This window comes from Chrysoperla carnea, chromosome 1 (genome assembly GCF_905475395.1).
Source record: "Chrysoperla carnea chromosome 1, inChrCarn1.1, whole genome shotgun sequence".
NCBI classification, from domain to species: domain Eukaryota; kingdom Metazoa; phylum Arthropoda; class Insecta; order Neuroptera; family Chrysopidae; genus Chrysoperla; species Chrysoperla carnea.
Window position 1 is genome coordinate 87,284,562 of NC_058337.1, and position 20,289 is coordinate 87,304,850.

Consider the following 20,289-nt stretch of genomic DNA (forward strand, 5'->3'; position numbering starts at 1 on the left):
TCCATTTGAAATTTTATAAATAAAAAACCGATCATTTTTGATGATTTCCTGATGATTTTATTACTGTAAATGAATTTGAACAATATTTATGCTAACTCTTATTCGTACCGTGCATGAGTTTTATTGGAGGCGTTTATATAGTAACGATACACTACTTTATTAATATAATTGTATGGATGGATATATAATTCTCTGGATTGTATACATAGTTTATACTGAAAATTTAATATTATTTTCTAACAAATTTCAATAATTAATTATGTTTACATACATTTAAAAAATATTATTTATGCAATTGTGTTTCTTATTTTCATAATTGCAACAATTTTAATTAATTGTTATTTTTCAATAATTTTATTTTGACATTTACTACATCACTTACATGTAAAGAATTGAAAATTAGCCATAACAGCCTCCTTTAACGCCAAAATTAATCACTGGAAACGCTGGCGTCGATTCGATTGTCCCTACCATGACTACGCCCACAACGAATAAGTAAAAAGCTTATCACTTACATTCTTTTTAATGTTTGCAATGGTGGTAGTTTTTGTAAGAGTAATTTGTAAGTACCAACTTTTTTAAACAATGGGAAAAATGTAGATATGATAAAGCTATGCACAATGCTTTTTTAGTGTCAACTATTCAAAAGGGGAGAAAACGCAAAAATTGTGTTTACGGCAGGCGAAGTCTGTACTGCTCTTATTTTATTATTTAATATAACACAATTAACCTGAACCATAACTGATAGGAATTTTTAAAAATTTCAACCATCAGCTTTACAGGATAGCTACATCAGAAAGAATGCTTAAACGATAAATAGATATTAATTTCTACATTCAACGGCATACCTTATCACAATTTATTTAAGTCCTAAATTTTGGATAATTTTTTTCGTTTTTTAGATCTGAATTTGATTAAAATAAATTTTTAGTTTTATTGTTGTCTTAAATTATAAAAAAAATACAAAATAACTTGATATATAAATAAGTTATGTATTTTATAAATTATTTATTTCGTAGACAACTTTTTATGTGTATACGTAATACAAGTTGCCTATAAAAGTGTAAATAAAAAGTATATTGAACTTTTTTATGTTGTATTTTTGTGTAGACTGATTTCAACCATATTCTACAAACAATTTACTGCGTGAAATTATCTCAATTTGTTAATAAATCAAAATTGAGTTCGTTTTTTTATTGTCTTTGATGATATTAAAAAATATAATAAAAAGTTTGAGTAATAAAATTTATTTACACTTTAACGTAACCAATGCTATAAAATTTATAATAACTAGAAAAAGCTTTTGCCTCCAAATTCATTATAGAATCGTTACTTCCTGATCTAAAGTAGCTCATAGGCAAACTAATTGCCTAAGCTGTCGTATACTGCGTGTTCTAAGCAAGACTTTTCTGAATACGACTCTATGGCGAATGCACTTCATAATGTCACCTTTTAATGATTAATATCAGTGTGGGAGCAGAAGCGTGAAATCACATTGGGACGAGTATAAGTAGCCGGATTAAGTTTTAATATAGTCCTTTTGCGCAAATGTCTTTTTTCTAAAGATAATTTAAAAAGAATGGGTACAATCGAAGAAATCAAGAGAGACATGTTTGGAAAAATGAAAAAAAAAAATCACCAATATTTTTTGCCTTTATTCTGCATAATGAAATGAAAATCTAATCCTTTGGGATATGGCAGGGCTTAACTTTAAAATCTGAAATGGAGATCCCTTTTTTATTACATATTCAGATTTTCCATGTTTAAAGCTTAAAATTATCATGCAGTTGCGTAGTGGAATAGTATTTTAATAATTTTTTATTAGTCTGATTAATTTCAACAAAAATTACGAAAATATTTTTTTGCAATTGTAGCATTTACTAACGTTAGTGGAAAATCTATTTCAGCTAGGCATCTATGTATGATAAATTCATGAAATTAATTAAACACTTTATTATTTTCATAAGGCTATGTAATTTTTCCAAAAATTTACGAAAATTTTTTTTTGAAATAGTATAGTTACTTTTTTAACATGGAAAATCTTAATCTGTTATAAAAATGAGGAATTCCATTTATGATTTGAAAATTTAACTCTTGCCCAGTCGAGGAGATTAGCTAAGAAGGGTGAGGGGTGTTGATCTCTCGAGTTTTTTTTACTGTTCCCATACTTTTTGAATAGTCTTTATATTTGGGCATATATGTCTTATTGCGTCGATACCAGTACAGTAATTGCTTAAAATATTCTTTTCTGCGAGTCTTCCTCAAAGAACTTTATCCCTATATCCATCTGAAGGTGTAGCGAATCAACTAAACTCGAACATATCACAGATCTACTTCACTAAAATGTCTTGTATTTCGATAAAATAATTTCGATAAAATGTCTTGCATTAAAATGACAAAATCGTCAGTGTTTCGAAAAATAGTTAAATGAATTTTTCAATATGTTAGCCTTGTAAAAACGTTGGGAATAATTGCTCGTTTTCGCCAAAACTATAATACCTATACTTCTCAGATCCCTAGATAAAAGGGAGAAAATAAGACCTTAATCTGCCATCATCTTACTGACTATCTGTTTACTTTTTTTTAGCGAATATAGTTTTTGAGGAAAAAAATGAGTATTTACCATAAATTATTAACTTATTACTCAATTTTTTTACTCAATAAATATTTGCGTTTTTTTTTATCAAAATAAACAACAATGTGTGATTTACTTTATAAATTCAGTCATGAACGCCAATTCAATAATAACAAAGAAAAAGTTAACCAAAAAATAAACATCGAATCCAGATAAAAAAAATAACAAGAATTTAATGAAATAATATACAGAGACAAGAAAATAATATTAAAAAACAATTGATTAAATAAAGCAAGCGACGTCGGCACAAGATCAACCGTACGAGTGGCGTCGGTTGGTAGGTTCAATTCGACGCCGCGTACAACGACATGCATCAGGTACAAGTACCGAGAGCCCAAGTATATCACCTTCAAACGATACACTACAACGGCCTACGTCTTTATCACGTAAAAGTTCCTTGACATTCACACGTTTTTCACGTGAAAATAGTAAAGATTCTCTGACAGCTAGCGGCGGAGATACTGTTTACAATACTGGTAGTAAAACGACTAGTGATAATATACAACCATCATCGAATCAACAACATGAGACACGAGACGATTTATTTAAATCATTAAAATATAAATCGAAAAACGTCCATTTTACAACGAAGAAAGCAGATTTTTTGAAAAGTTTTAATAAAAGTAAAGATGTAACATCATCAACATCATCAACAAATACTATAGATTCTCAAAATATTGCAAATAAGAAAACTGAAATTTTTACAAAAGTGACCAATTCATTCAAATCAAATAGTACAAAATCATCGAATAGTAGTTCTAGCTCATTCAAACATAATGTTAATAGTAATAATAAAAAAGAATTATCAACATCATCGTCTGTGAATACACTAACATCAAAAATTAAATTAAAAAATGGTGCTAATAACAGTGCTGTAAATAGTGACAATCAAGATAGAACTAAAAATGTGACACGAGATGATTTTTTAAAAGCAACTATGAGAATATTTTTAGTTGTTTCACCACCAGTTGCTAAAGTTCAGGTAAACGTTTCGCTATTTTTTACAAATACTTACAACCTACCTACACTACACAATTAAACAGACAATTTTTAGCGAATTTTGAAAAATGATCTTTTTTCGAAGCGTCATATATCATTTGAATAATTTGAACTGTAGAAAATTAAAAAAAGTATAGAGTTGCTTTTGCCGTAGGACGTAAAAGAAAAAAATGTTTGAGGAAAAACCGGAAGAAAGTCGAAAAGTTTGCAGTTCCTCCCTTCTCTTTTCGCACAGTGGCCTCGAGGTACAAAACTTGACAATATGTTATGTAACCATCCCTGAACAAAACCCTAAAGTTTCATTAACTTTCGACCTTTTTCTACCTGAAACTACCAGTCGACTGTACTAGTAGTCACAATATCGAGTTTACATGTTTCACTAATTTTTCGTTTGGAATATTTTGCTGAAATAGCACAAAGTTAGTATCTTGGTCAAATTATATTTATATATTTGTCTTTATAGACTAAGCGTATTAACTGAAAAAGTAGTCAATTTAAAAAATAATTAGTTACAGGGCAAACTCAGCAGGAAAGGGTAGATAAAGGGGTTACAAATATTGGGTAAAAATGTTTGCTAGTGAAGAGGGGTGGCGGTTTTCTAGCTTTTTGCAATTTTAAGTATGTTTTTTGTCTACAATAATATATTTTTATTTTTTTATATAAATTTTCATGTCTTTACGAAGAAAATGACTGGCGTTAAAAAAAAATTTTTGAGCGGCTTTAAAAAGAGGTCTTTTTTACCATTTTCTCTACTTTGGCGGCAGGCATTCTGAACACTTGCGCATAGCAGTGTATCACGACTACTGTAGGAGCTGCCACAGTGGTGAAGAGGAGACAATGTCTAATCATCTCTGTCATTGCCCAGCTCTTGCCATGAGGAGATGGACTTACTAGAGCCAGCCTCTCTTTGACGACTTCTCCGACCTAAAGTCTGTCGACATCAAAGCTCTGTTGCTGTTCTTAAACAGCTCCAATTGGTTCATGGAATAGTGGCCGGGGATGGGTCAACCCTTCTTCGGTATCACAACGGACCCTATGGTGTAAGTGTGTCCCACCACAGGACAGCCGCTCTAACCTAACCTAACCTACCAATTTCTCAAAAAACTACTGAATTTAGAAAAAACAAAAAAAATACCAGGCTATTAGGAATTCAAAGAGATTCAATTGTACCAAATTACAAAACGGCTGCCTTTTTTTCGCGGAATAAACAATTAAAATCCAAGAAAATATTTTTTTTGCGTTTTACTCGAAAATTTGAGATTATGTTAATAAAATAATAAAATAAAAGTTCTAGATTTATTTTACTGTCTAGAACTATTACATTTAACTTGTTTTGGTGGGACGAGTATTTAAGCCGCAAATCGCAAAAAACCGATTGCCATCCCTCTTCACCGGCAAACATTCAGCTGTTGGATTTTTACCCCAACATTTGTAACCCCATTATCGACCCTTTCCCGCTGACTTTGCCCACTAACGAATTTTTTTGTTAAAAAAAAGTAGTACGCTTACACTATTAATGCTGGCAGGCTTACTAAGAGATTTGTTCCCTGAAGCATATCCATTTTATGATAATATAAAACAGCATTTTGTATATTGAGTAGGTAATAATAATATTATTATATGTTTACCTACCTAAATTTTCTTATACATTTATGTATTAGAATCTTTGGTTTGGAACATCATGTAAATCCATGTAAGTGACATGTAGTGATTGACATATCTGGCATCACAAACAATTTGTTCGTGCTCAAATACATTTAATAAAAATCTGTTCTGACGCTGAGATCTTATTAAAAGTATCTATTAAATATCAGTATAGGTATAGGTAGTGTCAGAACTGAATATATCATTCAGTGTGTTAAACAAATATTTATCCTCATAATTTTTAATCATTTTAAAAGCTTTCTGTTTTATTATTCTATTAAATAATAAAATATTCAGATACTACTTAAAGAATATAAATACGAAGAAATAAATATTATGTTGTTCAAAGATCAATTATCTTTAAATTTAGATGGGTTGAGTTGTGGACTTGACTATAATGTTAGCAATATCTTTGGTTAATGAAATTGTCCAAAATTTTTATAGGTCAATTTGTTTCAACTTTTATTTCAGAACAAAATCCTCTACAATCTCTTTTGCTTATCAAATAGTAGTAAAGGATCCGAATTAGGGTAGCCTGGTTCATTTCATTCGGTAAGCAGATAGGTGAAGGTTGATCCTAATTCGGATCTTAGTCCATAATATCATTTTGATAGTAAATCTGTTAACATCTATTAACAGAAAAGTGTGCCCCAAAGTAATAGAGCATTTGTTTTCCAACGCTGGGAGATGAGAGAGAGGTAATCGGAAAAAATAGTCCCGGGATATTGTTGTAATTATGAGTTTGGTTGGGTTGAGCTTGTCGACTATAAAGGAGTTGGTTGGGTTCTGAAATTTTTAGTGCGTTCAAAAATGGGACACTATTTTAGAAATTTATTTCGGTTTATTTTTTCCTAAATCTGCTGCAACTGTTCAGTTTCCTCCACCTTCTCGTTGCGTCTTTCTCTGTAGTAACTGACCTGTGGTTTTACGTTATTGTCAATCTAACCCAACTGCACATTTTCCTACGATTAAAATGAGTTCTTTCTTACGTTTAAGCAGTTGCATACTTTTATCTCGGATCATAGTGTACCAGATAAGCGGAAATCTTTACAATTATGTAATATATATTTATGTTTCACCTAGATAATAGTAGCTTTATCCTATTTCGTTCACTAATCGGTGGGAGAGATGGGTCTATTATCTCCGCTGTTGGTTTTGCCCGTTTATATAGCTTGATAAATCCTTCACATAACTTTTCCCAGCGGTAATTAACCGTTCTTTACTAATCCGTGACATTGATTTCCTCATCATTCATCACTACCTTGGCTATTCGTTTAGGTTGTGACTTTCCAATTGACTTTTCAGTCTGCCTGTCTTTTATCACTTTGCCTGTCGTTTTTATTGCCAAGATTTCAGTCTTGACAGCCTTATTGAAATTAACTGTGAAAAATAAGGACGCATGGAAAAACGGTGAGGATTGCTCCGTCTCCGACACTGTGCCTTGAGAGAAATACGGGTACAACTATATAAGTGCTATACAATATTGACATTGCTATTATTCACTAATTAATATTTTAACCGTGATAGGTATATGCAACTTCGAACTCGGTTTTACCTGCTGGATAAAACACTTTGTTAATTCCTCCTAGAAAACTTAAATGTATAAAAAGATCGTACCAAAAAGGAGTAAGCACTATCTTTTTCACATTTCTAATTCAATCAAATTATCATTAAAATTCTAATTCATTTATAAATAAAATAAATAATATATAAAAATAATAACTGGTATGTATTTATATATTTATTTATTCATTTATTAGTGATTATAATTTTAAATTTCTACCTTCTTGTTGTTTATTTACAAAACAAGTAGGTAGGTAGGTAGGTAGAAAGGTAGGTACCTACTGACTACGGAGTATATAGAATTTAACCAAATGGATTTTATCAATTGTTTATAATACCTTGAGAGTATACTTTTTGTACCCCATATATTCATTAACCCATTTATAAAGTATAATTGACATAATATCTACCATCCACCAATGTTGTATGATTTATATAACGTTTATTCTTAGGTATTACGTTTCTTTTTTTAACTGAGTACATAATTGAAAATACCGCAATAATATTAACACAAAACAAAAGAGAAATAAATTCCATAAATTTGACCCTTTGGATTTGGACACGGAAAGGCATGCGTTTCAATATTATATGGCGTCCATCACTTGGGAATCTTATATCTGAGACCTTTCCACTAAAAATAGTTTAAATATCATAAAATCTGATCTTTAAGAGGAAAATTGAACAAGTAAGTTTATAACTTGTGCAATGTTCATTTAAAGAGAAAAATGATTAACTGATTAAATCTCAAAAGACATTTAAATTTATAAACAAGAGCAGATCCTGTCCCTTAAGGATAATTTTTTCAAAATGGACAAAAATTTTCAATGAAATTATCTTTCTCGTCTCATGTGAGAGAGAGAATTACAATAGTTTTAGAAAATGCTCTATAAATCAGGAATGCTAATACCCAGGAATCTTAAGTTTTGGAAACCTTAACGATGAAGTTTATCTTCGAGTTCGAGAAACGGGCGGTTGTTTTAAACTGTTTAAAGAGATAACCGAATGAACTTTTTGAAACATGTAAAACGGATCCAGAAACATTTACATATATCTAGTCTCGTCTTCTCTTCTTCTTACACAGGCTGCAAAGGTTGCAGAAATCATAATACTAAAACTTATGTATCACGTCGTATGTCTTTACTATCAAGCAAATACAGCGATTATAATGAAATTTTCTCGCAATGGAAAATGTTCTTTCGCTCGAAGGTCAATTGATTTCAAGCCGTATAAAAAATTTTCAAAGTAAAGTATCTGCATTTTGACATCTGAGAAGAGATTTGAACTTAGACAATACAAATGTTCCTTAAAAACCAGCAAGTTCTAGGACTAGCAGTAATTATAATTTTCTTAATCACATGTTTTATTGACGAAAACGAAGACCTTAAGAATCGGTTAAAATCTTGTTGAAGAAACTTGTCACCACAAACCCCCTAGTCTCCTTAACAGCAACCTTTGGAGAATTCTTTGGAGAGTTTCATTAGTTGAATTTTTACCTATTATCCAGTTAGCTTGTCTGATACAGTGAAGCTCGAGTTCACCCGGCGTTGAGAAAAGTCTTATTGGCTATCAAGTTAAAGCATAACACCCTTGAGCAAAAGTATAGTTCAGTTGTTTATTTCTTTAACATTTGAGGCCTGATAGCCAAGGAGGATTCCAGCATCATATTTTCAGCTGGAGCTTGCAAAAAGCTTAATTGTTGCTCTCTCTTTTAACTCCGATGTTTGTTGCTGCATTGTTTTGATATTTTGATTAGTATTTGGTGATATCTTCCATAGATAAAGATACTGTTAAGTACTGCCAGAGGTGATAATGAAATCACCTCGCTATGCTGTATTATCGATTCATCACCATCAATGAATAATCATTGACTCATAAGTCATTGACTGTGCCGTGGTCTGCATATTTTTTAGTACTATGGCCAAGATAATCACGTTTCAATTATTATAGGGGTTTAAGAACTCTTAAATTATCGGCAACTCTTTAGGCAAGCTCTCCATGAACGACAAATACCTCAAGCTCTTGAAGTTTAATGTAAATAAGGTGAGCAGCTCAAGATTATGTTTATCTAGTTTTTGACTAGCTATTCAGTCACATATAAATCGTCCGATACATGTCTTAGATTACACCAAACACGTTATCCAAAGCTACAGTTTGACGTCTTAAATATGAAGAGATTGAATCATTCCCCAAAGAAATGTTAACTCAATCCAGTACTTGATAGAAGTGAATTTGATTTTAATCAAAAATTCCTTTAGGGACTTTCGAGTAACAAGAAGTATTGTATACGTGTCTTAGGTGTATATCACACATTCACACATGGTGCTCGTTCAGATAATAATATTATATGTGGTGTTCATTTTTGTTCGTTATCAATTTATTCCACGTATATCTATGAGAATGTATCATGGAGCTTCAGCTATCATATAGGTTATAACATATATTTCGCATCGAAAATAATTGGTGTAAAATAGCTTTATAAGGTTAAAGTGTAGAGTAATAAATAAAATCCATATAAGGAAGATTAACAGGTGTAAATTAATTTTAATGACATATAACGGAAGGAGTAGAATATATTTTAATTTATTAAATTCGTATAGTTTAGTTAATTTAAGTTATCAATATATAAATAATCCTTGTTTATATTTTGTCATAAATTCTTATGCCAAAAATTATGTTCACAATTAATTATAATTTTAATTAATTAAACTTACAAATAAATTATTATTAGCGAATTGCCGAAGGAAATGGAGCTATTGCTTTTTTATTGATGGTGGAATTTTGTAAAAATTTCTTCAAATGTCCATCGATCCTACCCAATAGATGACAAAATTGACGTTTTAACGTTTATGTGTCTGTAAACTTTTTAGCGGTCGCAATTTAAGTCCGATTTGAATAAAATTAGGTATCAAGAAGGGTTTTGGTATTTGAAAGATCAAGGAATTAGTCTTCGAAATAAAAATTCTTGAAAAATTAAAAATAGAATATTCGATTTTTAGAAAAATGTGTTTTTTTTTTTTTCAATCTCTGAGGGAATTCGCTTAGCTAACGCAGCTCCCACGTTATGAATTTTTTATAAGTTCAGTAATAAACTTAAAACAAAAACAATTATGATTTATTTCTTTGAATCAGTGTGACGTACAAATAAAAGTATTTTTCATTTATAGACCGTATTTAGCCCGAAAAATGTGTTGTGACTCGCGTGATTCTACAATATATTTTGGGATGCCTTCAAAAAATATTTCTTGTCTACTCCGATAATTTGCATTCAATCACATTTATTTCAAATTATATTCGTTGCGTGCAAAACCATTTACAGGTCTCTCGCGAAAATAACGAATTTTGTTGAACAGTTTAAAATATAGGGAGTGTGGCATAAAGAAATTTTTGCGTGTTAAATTCGTTGTAGTTCCTGTGAAAGTTTTTAGTTTAGGTGTCCTATGAAGTTCAATTTATATCGGGCACTGAAAAGTAAAGAAATAGAATCTGAAAAATTTGAAGAACTGTAAAATGGGAACGAATGCTGAAATGCACAAACCGTGTGTTTGCGTACTATATTTAGTACTACTTATAAGCCGGGATGCTTAAGAAAAGTGGGGAAACATCACCGAAATGAAAAATGAAATTCTTTGTAACGTGTTTATAGAATTTATATTCAAAAAATGAGGCCTTTTTTGCCCCGAAAAGTTCCACTTTTGGTACTTCTGAAAATGATGTCTTCTCTCTGAAAATCCGAATTAGTGTATTCTGAGACTGGGTTCGTAATGAGATGGTTTTCGCAATACGTGACAGAATCAGTTTATCTGACATCATATTCGTAATCGGCCATCAAAAATACCTCTTAGATAACAGTTTGGTCGATAAATACTTAGTTTTCCGTTTTTGTGCCAAAAAGTGAAATTTCGGGTCAAAAATGACATGATTTTTGGAATACGTGATAGAATTTGTGTATTTTGACATCAGATTCGTATTCAGCGACCAAAAATACCTATCAGATATTTTCACAAACATATATTCTCAACCAAACTTATAATTTTTGAATCCTGATGCATACGCTTTCTGGAATAATGACGAATTCTTAAGCAATAGACACTTTATTGTATTTGAACCAGCTGAAGAAACTTAGGGCGATATTTTTTGCCATTGCCAAGGGTGGCTCTTTGTGTAAATCCAGCCCTGTAAGAAACACATTTATTAGCTATTAAAAAGTTGTACAAGAGCTATTTAATTTTAATTACCAAAATATTAAACTTCAGAGTAAAAGGTAAATTAAATATTCTTCTTTGCTAAATTTCTTTAATGCCTATTATAAATGAAAACATTTTGCAATAAAATATAACCATTTATAAAAGCCTCAAGTTGACCTTAAAAGGACCTTTTAACATTTTCTATTCTACATCAAAATATATTATTTATTTTATGTTGAACATATATCTTAGAAGATAGAATCCTATTGGTTAATAAAATATTTAGAGAAACAGGTACACAGGTAGTAAACAGTGTCAATTTTTTAACATTTTTTTTCATATTGATTTGCGGTTGTAATTTTCAATATGAAAAATTGAATAATATAATAAATGAAAGAAAGAATGAATTGTGTTATATTTTCTTTTTTTAGTGTTGTTTACTCATTATGGCTATAGGAATCCTTTTTATATGAATTTCGCGTTTCATTGAATTCGTATATGATGATTATATTAAATCGATAATTTCAAGTTAACATTTAGTATGTAATTAGTTATAGGTCAGTCAATGCAGAATTCTTCCTCGTATAATAAAAACAATCTATGATTTAATTTTATGCAATAACAAACTATTTGTTTTCAAACATTTTTGCGATTTGTAATCTTAGACAAGTAATATTTACAAAATTAAAAAAAACCCCCGACAAATGCCTTCTATTCCTTGCAAACCGATTTTTGGAAACTTAGCTATAAAATGTTTTCAATCAAGTCGTTTCGACCGTTTAGGGGCTACGATGTCACTGAAAAACACACAGACACACAAATAAACACCATAAACTTATAACACACCTTCTTAAAACAATATAAAAGTAATGGTCAAGGACATCGGATGAGATGAAAAGGGTACTTAGAGAGCTATCATCATTTTTTGCGACAAATTTTTGGAAATATTTTAATTGAAATTGAAAGATTTGAGTTGACCTTGTTGTTTTGAATTATTGCCTTGAATTACCTAATTATTTTACCATTTTACTTTTCGAAATGAACTGAGTCAGATTTATTTGATCATTCATTTCCATGGTAATTATTTATATGTTAAAATTATAAACCATAATCGCCAAATTTTTTGTTTTTTCGGGTACGGAACCCTACACTAGTACTTGAAACTAGTATTATCATTGGTTACTGGTTGATAAATGATAGTCAGTGAATGAGCAAATTTATTAATTTTTGTCATACCCGTATCTCCCAAATTAAGCCTCAGATCCAAATTTGGAAAAGAGTTTTTTTTATTGCTCTTGATGAGCTTATTTTGGTAAGTTTCTGCAGTCAATAACAGAACACCCAGTATATTCGCTCTCTAACCTTTTTTTAGCCACAGGTACCGCACTGCGGAATTCCGCGCGGGTCCATTTTAAGATATATACATAATAAGATATGAATTAGGCTTACCTAAATTGACTGGCCTAGATTACAAATGAAAACACACAAAACAACACATTTGAAGGATACATGATACATGATTATTTTTTCTGATTCTATAATGTTATATTATTGTAGATTCGTTCACGAAGTCTAACGCATTTAGATGAATTAGACCCATTAATGAAATGTGGTGGCACGACTGATAGTGATACCAATGGCAGCAACCAAAATGAAACATTAAAAGATTCAAAATCAGAACCAAATTGTACAATGTCTTTGACATCATCACCATCAATTACAACATCGGCAGAACATCTACGTCGTGATATGCTGTTAACAGCACAACGAACTAGTATTGGTGGAAGTGATATAGATTTATCTAGTAACTCAAGGGGACCACAACAAACTACAATTCTACCACAGCAACAAATTTCTTACAATAATTCTATGTCACGTCGGCATCGAATGGTACGATCACAGGTAGGTAATAATTTTCCAAATTTTCAAACTCACGCACTTTTATTTTATTCAATTTGCACTTGATTGTTTTGGTTTTGAATATACTGTTATAAAAAGTATTAGCTTCCTTATTATCGTGTTTTGGTTTTATCGAAACTGAAAATGTATAAAGTTTTAGTCGAGGAAATTAAGCTAATTACCTAACATGACAGTCAGCAGGTCATAATTTTTACGCCACACGGTGAAAAATGTTCATATAAATGTGTATAATAAAATCACCATGAGATTTCACGCGCATTTTTGATTTACGGCGACAAAGTCTTCCTGTCCCATTTTTGAAAATTCCCATTTTTGTCAAAACTTAACTGTTTTGGAGATATAAGCTTTTAAAAACAAATATGAATTTTCTCTAAGATTATTTTTGGTTATTGACCAGAAATTTTTATTAGAAAACTTTGGTATCTGTGCAGGTAATACGAACTAATCCAGGGAACTAATCCGAAGATCGAACTTCGGAACAATTCCCGGAAAGTTGGATTTGTATTTGAAATTTGGAAAAAATGTATTTTGTGACCTTTGGCCCCGGATAACTTTTGTAGCGACATTCGGAACGGTTAGAATTTTTGGGATTTTGTTGGGAACCGAAAATAGAACGTTCAAGTAAAAATCAAGCTTTCCGAGAATTTTTCCGAAAAAACAAACAATTGACTGAGTTAATTTTTGAAATACCACGTATATACTGTGTTGATTACACTGTCACATTTGACATTACATATACATACATGTCACACATTTACATATAACTGATATACCTACCCATATAATACCATACAATTTTCGCATAATTTGCGCTCTCACGGGTAAACAGTGACGTTTACGAAAAAATGTTTTAAACAAAAGTTGTTTATTTTTTTATAAGGAATATTTTTTACATTTAAACTTCTGTTATATCTCTAGCGGTTTACAAGACCCAATTGACCTATGTTGCTCATTTACGAACTTGAACTCACTTCCTCAGCACGCTATATAAATTTCAGCTTGATATCTCTTTTCGTTTTTGAGTAATCGTGATGCCAGACGGACAGACGACAGACAGACAGACAAGTGAAAATGGACTAATTAGATGATTTTATGAAGACCTATACCAAAATTTTTTTCGTAGCATCAATATTTTTAAGCGTTACAAACTTGGGACTAAACTTAATATACTATGTATATTTCATATATACATGGTATGAAAATACATTATATGTGTATAGCCCAAAGAAAATTGTTTATACCTAAATGTTGATTTACGAAAATCAGCAGGCTTATATCCAGACGGACCACAAATTTTTAGAACCAGGATATGTAATAAATCGACAACTACTGATAAAGTAACAAATCTTATATATTATTTTTTTAGCCTGTTTTTTCCTGTCCACGCCAGATGTTCCTTATTTCTTTAGTTCTGGCGACGAAAAATAGACTCGGTACAAAAGTATAACGCTTAGGAACAAACAAGCTAGAGTAATAATATCAAGATTTAATTTTGTTCATTATATAATTTGTATATCATATCTGTAATAAAATTGCCTTTAATTAAAAAAAGTAAATTACTCTTGACCTTTTGTATCACTTATATATTATTTATCTAGCTTGTTTTTAACCCTAGGTACCGCACTGTGGAATTCTACAGGGTCGAATTAGTACTTTTTATAACAGTATATGCAATTATACCTACCCAACTCATTATGCATGTTAATTGCTAGTTTTATATACTTAAGGTAACATTTTATGCTTTGAAAGAAAAACTTTCTCGTTTTCATATATCTATAGTGAAGCATCTTAGAAATTTTCTCTATAATATGAAGTTGATACGCTATAAAAGATAGATTATACTTATTATAATAGAATACTTCAGACTTTGAATGTGTTTTTCTCGAAACTAAATTTTCAACATTTTCAGCTTTATATCTTTACAACAAATGTCTATATCGAGTTATAAATAAATGTAAATTTCTCAAGTATACTCAATAAAAGCTCAAATCTAGAAAAGACGTACTGAGAAATGTTAAAATATTAACCTATTTTTCGAACCTTTAGAATAAAATGTTACCTTAAAACAATTCCGAAATCAAATCTTTAAAATCATAACTTTGATATTAATATGGCGCTCTAATTTATCAATACAACAAATATGCAATTATCAACGTATGACGAAATAGTATTTAGTTCAAATTAAGTTAAATATAATTATAATATAGTTTAAATTAATTTAAATAGAAATACTCATAGGAAAATAAATAGGAATACTCATTATCAATCATCTTTCTTTATTTTATGGAATATAATTAGGTGGAGACTAAATTGTCCCAAATTTCAAACAGTACTTCACTCACAATACTTCATCAGCTTTCTAGTTTTGAAATGGCGAGACGTTAAGTCTAGTTTTGTCTTTGTAACAAAGACGAAACTTGACTTAACGTCTTGTCTCAACTTGACTTAAATTGCTTAACAAAGACTTTGATTTTACAATTTAAATGACTTTGAATTCCAATTTTTTACTTATGTATACTTTCTTCAAAAAACGTCAAATTTTTAAATTATTTGACGTTAAATACTCGGAAACCGCTAATAGCTCGGAAAGTAGCGAAATATGTTTCAAATATATTTTTTGCTTATAATTCATTCCTCTATCGATTCTCGTTGTCATTTTTCAAAATTAATTTTTCCACCTTCGAAAAGGCTCACACTCCTTGTACAAAATCGCACAAATCATTTTATATCTTCTTTATGTCTGCTTAAAACAATGCAGTCAAGAAGTTTTTTATAAAGATTCATTAACTGACTCTGTATTCCGAATTTTTAAGATATTTATGCCTTACGGCTCTCTATTAATAATAATAAAGTGGATTTGACAATAGAGCTGTGAAAGAGTCAGACAAAACAAAATGATCAACTTTTACAATTGTTTTATGGAAACTTTCCCCTTCTCGTTGTTAACATAGCATAACGTTAAAATATAATGTTCGTGAATAGATTTATTCATCCCTTTTGTGAAGTAGCACACTTGTAGTATCTAAGAAAAGTAACCCTAATCAATTATTTTTTTGATAGTGTTCCTATATCATAGTCTTTCAAAAATTTCAAATAAACACAAATTTCCTTTGGCAGTTTACTAGTTTTCTGCATTGCATACTCTAATTCGAAAAGTAACAAAGTTATACAATGATGTTTCATTAAATTTTTTTTCTCATCGCCTGAATTTGAAATTAGCTCATTTAATATTCTATACGCAATAATTTTCAATTTGTATACCTATAGTTGCCATTTTTTTATTATCAAATTAATGACTTTCTAATGAGCTCTGTTTTTTTTCACTATTCGTTATTGTTTTGTACTGGACGCGTCTATTTTTTTATAGTGTGTTGTTGGTTTATATACCCAGCAATATTTGACTACAATCAAATCATCTATCCATCCATTCAATCCATAGGATTATCGTGCTTTATACAATGAAACAACTCCTCCGCCAACCCTTTGTTCGAATTCACAACAATAGTTAATTAAGGATACACGCAAAATATCGTTTTACTAGGCAAAAGAATTAAGAAGCATATATTGAGAAATAAATCTTTCTCATTCTGTATAATCATAAAACACTATAGTCTTTTCCTGTTCTAATAGACTAGGAGCTCAAGATGGAGAAAAAGTGCGAGATGAATTTGAATCTCATTTAAAGTTAAAAGCAAAATTTGAAGGAAAAATAGCGAAATTGGAAAAAAATATTAAAGATGGATTAGGGGATCGGGCTAAATTTTTTTTATCACTTCATATGAAGAGTTCTCGCTTCAAGAATAGAAAAGAAAAGTTAGTTTTCAAAAATCTTTACTAGTATCAAGATATGGACGTTTAAAATTCTTAATTAAACAAAGAGGAAGATACCTACTAGTGATGTTAAACGTGGGTATCGCCATAGAGATTACATTTAAATTTTGTTTTGCTAAAATGAGATGGGCAACCTTTGAATGAATTGCTTATAGCTTTGTTTTTTAATCAATTTTCACTTTCAAATTTTGTCATGGTATCAAGTCTAGTTTTATATTTTTATGGGTAATATGGTCAATTCGACATCAGGATTATCCTCTATTGTAGGCATGTTTGCTTTTGTAAAAGTTTTACTATCGAAAACATTAAGTTTCATTAGCTCTCCAAGAAGTAACTTTTGAAGATACTGATACAAATATACGATTTGGAAAAAAAGCTCTCGGGGAACTTTTTACTTTATTAACAAAGATTACGTTCACATATATTTTTAGATCGATGAAAGGAAGATGTTGTTGCAGTCCTTTTAAAAGTATTGAGGGAAACTACGGCAATTTTTAATCCAGAAATATGCAAACTATCTATCTACCAACAGATTTTGTTCTTTGTATTTCATACACTAAACTACCTCCAGAATGATCCAAGTAATGTTTTCATAGCGACTACATAACTGCAACTAATTGTAACTAATTGCAACGATTTTAAAATTTATTTTCTATAGTTAGGTTGGATTAAGTTGAAGTATTCGATCACAGTCAGACCACAGTCTTTTCTCTTTGAGGTCTGTGGCAATAATGTACTACCATAATTATCATAAAATCTTTAACATGTGTTCTTTTTCTTTAAGCTCGAAAATATCTTCTGATAATTTAACAAATTTTGCTCCACTGCTGAAGGATCCAGCCAGGCCTAAGACCGAAGGTGAGGCAGAGGCCTGCTTAATAGATAGCAATAAAATTTGTGTTTAGCGGGATGGGTCCAGCGGACAGGCTAAGCATAGTATAGGTATTAATGAATTGAAGCTACGTTTCCACAGGACAAGTATAATAATAATATTTATCATAAACAAAGATGGCGTGTTTGACGTGGGTTTCTTAGCATTCCAGTAACGCATTTGGTTAAATTTATTCGATTTCAACGCTCATTACAGTTCCACTGAACACTATGTAATTTTGATAGACGTTCGAATTAATGTTTGCTGAATACCCATTTGTTTGTCTGACGTCAATGTTAATACGAAAGTTATTGAACCTAACTCAGACGTCCATCTCAGAAGCTTTTTTTTTCCGAATCCCTAGCTTCTAGTCTATATATAACATTTATATTGATAAGTTTGTATTTTCATATCACAATATACATATTATTATATTTTTGACTTTTAATAGTTAATAATATACATCGTATTATTTACTTCTATTTGATTTGTTTAATTTGATTTCTATGTACGCCAACCGTGAGTCGCGTCTTCATAAACACTTTAAATATCGATTTGTTTTTGTGCTCATAAAATAGTAGTACACCACCTGCTTCTAGTCCCCCTTCATGTTTTGATGACTTATCTTTATATACGTTTTTTGACAGGACTGAAATGGTACGATGATGCAACAACTAGATTATGTTGCTTTTCAAAGGGATGTTCTGAAATGAGGGTACATTTTATTAAAATTGTCTTACGAGTTTGATTAAAATATATTGCCTAAAATCATTATACGCAATTCAAAGAATAAAATGGGTATACTTTTGGGTGCTTATATAAACTAGAAACAAATGTAACCAACAAAGCACATTCTTAGATAGCATCATTAAAATTTTCTTTTTAGACTACAAGCCCATACTACAATTTTTCGGGTGAAATGACCCACCAGATTTTGAAGAAGTTGCTCCTATATGTAAAAGTAAGTTTAAGTACCATGGCGTCAGTTTTACGCAGTACAGGTGAGTATAGGTGAGAATTTGAATGTCACACCCCTTGGTGTCTCACCACTGCACCAGGAAATATGTCCGCCGCTGCTGGATACTAACTGTGAAAAACTATTCGAAGCAAATTACATAAATTCCGTACAGAAATAAATCCGGTAACTTCAGTACCGGACGAAAAATTTATGTACGACATTTATGCAATTTTCTCCGAATACTTGTGCAGAGTTAGTATCCAGCAACGCCGTACATATTTGCTGTTGCAGGGATGAAATACCTAGAGGTGTGACATTCAATTTTCACCTGTACTCACCCTGTACCGCGCAACACTGACACCATGATACTTAAACTCACTTTTACATATAGGAGTATCATTTCAACATGAATCTTTATTGGGCAATTTCGCTCAAAAAAATTTAGTAAGGGCTTGAGTCTATCAGTAGTTGCGTAGTTTCTACGTAGGGTTTTCTACGTAGGAGATTCTCAATTCGACTGTAATTTTTTTGTTTTTGTTTTTTTGGATCACTACAAAGTTTTGAACCGTGTCATCCAGGACGTGCATTTTTCACTTCCATTTTACTAATCTGTAACTTCTTGCATAATTTTAATATATTTCTAAAATATTAAATATCATTTGATAAAAAAATTGATACAACAAATTTTTTTTTAAATTAAATTATAAATACTAAATACCCAAAACTTGTACTTCTAGACTAGAATACTGCATTTTAGAAGGTTTTATCCTCGATTTTTTTTATTTTCACACTGATATAACTTGGTTATGCATTTTCTTATATAAATAACAAACACAAAGTGGTAGAAATCACCGGTTCTACTGGTTAGATTAAGGCCAACTTGGGCTTAAAATTTTCATTATTTTTATATCTTTCGTGTGCCGTGTGTTCTACTAGTTCTACTGGTTAGATTAACGTCAACTTAGGTTTAAAATTTTCATTATTTTTTTAATCTTTCATTCGGCGTTTTCTGAGCCGTGGTATTCACTTTGTTTATTAGTCATTTATTTTCAGAGCGATGAAGGGCGAAGAAAACTGATTTTGTAGGTTGAAAATGCGTGGAGCCTTTGAAAACGAAGATCTTGGTCGATAGAATGAATCTTTGTACCAAACGGTATCGCAGAAATATTAAATGCAGGATCACTTCAATTTTTCAGACTCGCAAAACAAATATTTTTTGGTGTACAAGGGGCATATCAGACATTCTTGGCCCCATAATTTCATAAATTATTTTGATAAATTCACATACTTAGCCAATCAAATCATGCTAAATTCAGTTCATGATCTACCCTCCTCTCAGTAGGCTCATTATAGGTTTCAAAAGAAGATTGAAGTGAAATTTAAGAGCCTTTTTAGAGCAGTTTTTAAGATTTTGAAAAAAAAAAGTCAATTTGTAATACAGACCTTTAGCGCTTGTAATATCTACGCCTAGAATTCGTTCGAGTTATAACCTAAGCTACCTTAAGCCTTAAAAAATCATGACCACGTTTCGCCTTAAAAAAGCCTTAAAAAATCATGACCACGTCATGGCGCTACAAGACCACGTAAAAGAATTTAGATTTTTGCATTAGTTATTAATAATACTGGCTAAAAAAAAGCAAAACGTAATCATCCATTCTACCGTTTTCCCATAAGACCAATTTTA

At 30.8% G+C, this 20,289-nt stretch overlaps 1 protein-coding gene across 1 annotated transcript in view; it reads left to right on the top strand.

Annotated features, from left to right (window-relative positions):
* Window positions 1–2,698: 2,698 nt before the first annotated feature.
* Window positions 2,699–20,289, top strand: part of LOC123291889 (pleckstrin homology domain-containing family G member 5-like) — a 58,156-nt gene continuing 40,565 nt past the window's right edge. Inside the window, exons 1-3 of the mRNA XM_044872337.1 lie at window positions 2,699–2,758; window positions 2,868–3,617; window positions 12,583–12,927. Coding sequence (XP_044728272.1) covers window positions 2,699–2,758; window positions 2,868–3,617; window positions 12,583–12,927 — 1,155 coding nt within the window. The remainder of the gene's footprint in view (window positions 2,759–2,867; window positions 3,618–12,582; window positions 12,928–20,289) is intronic.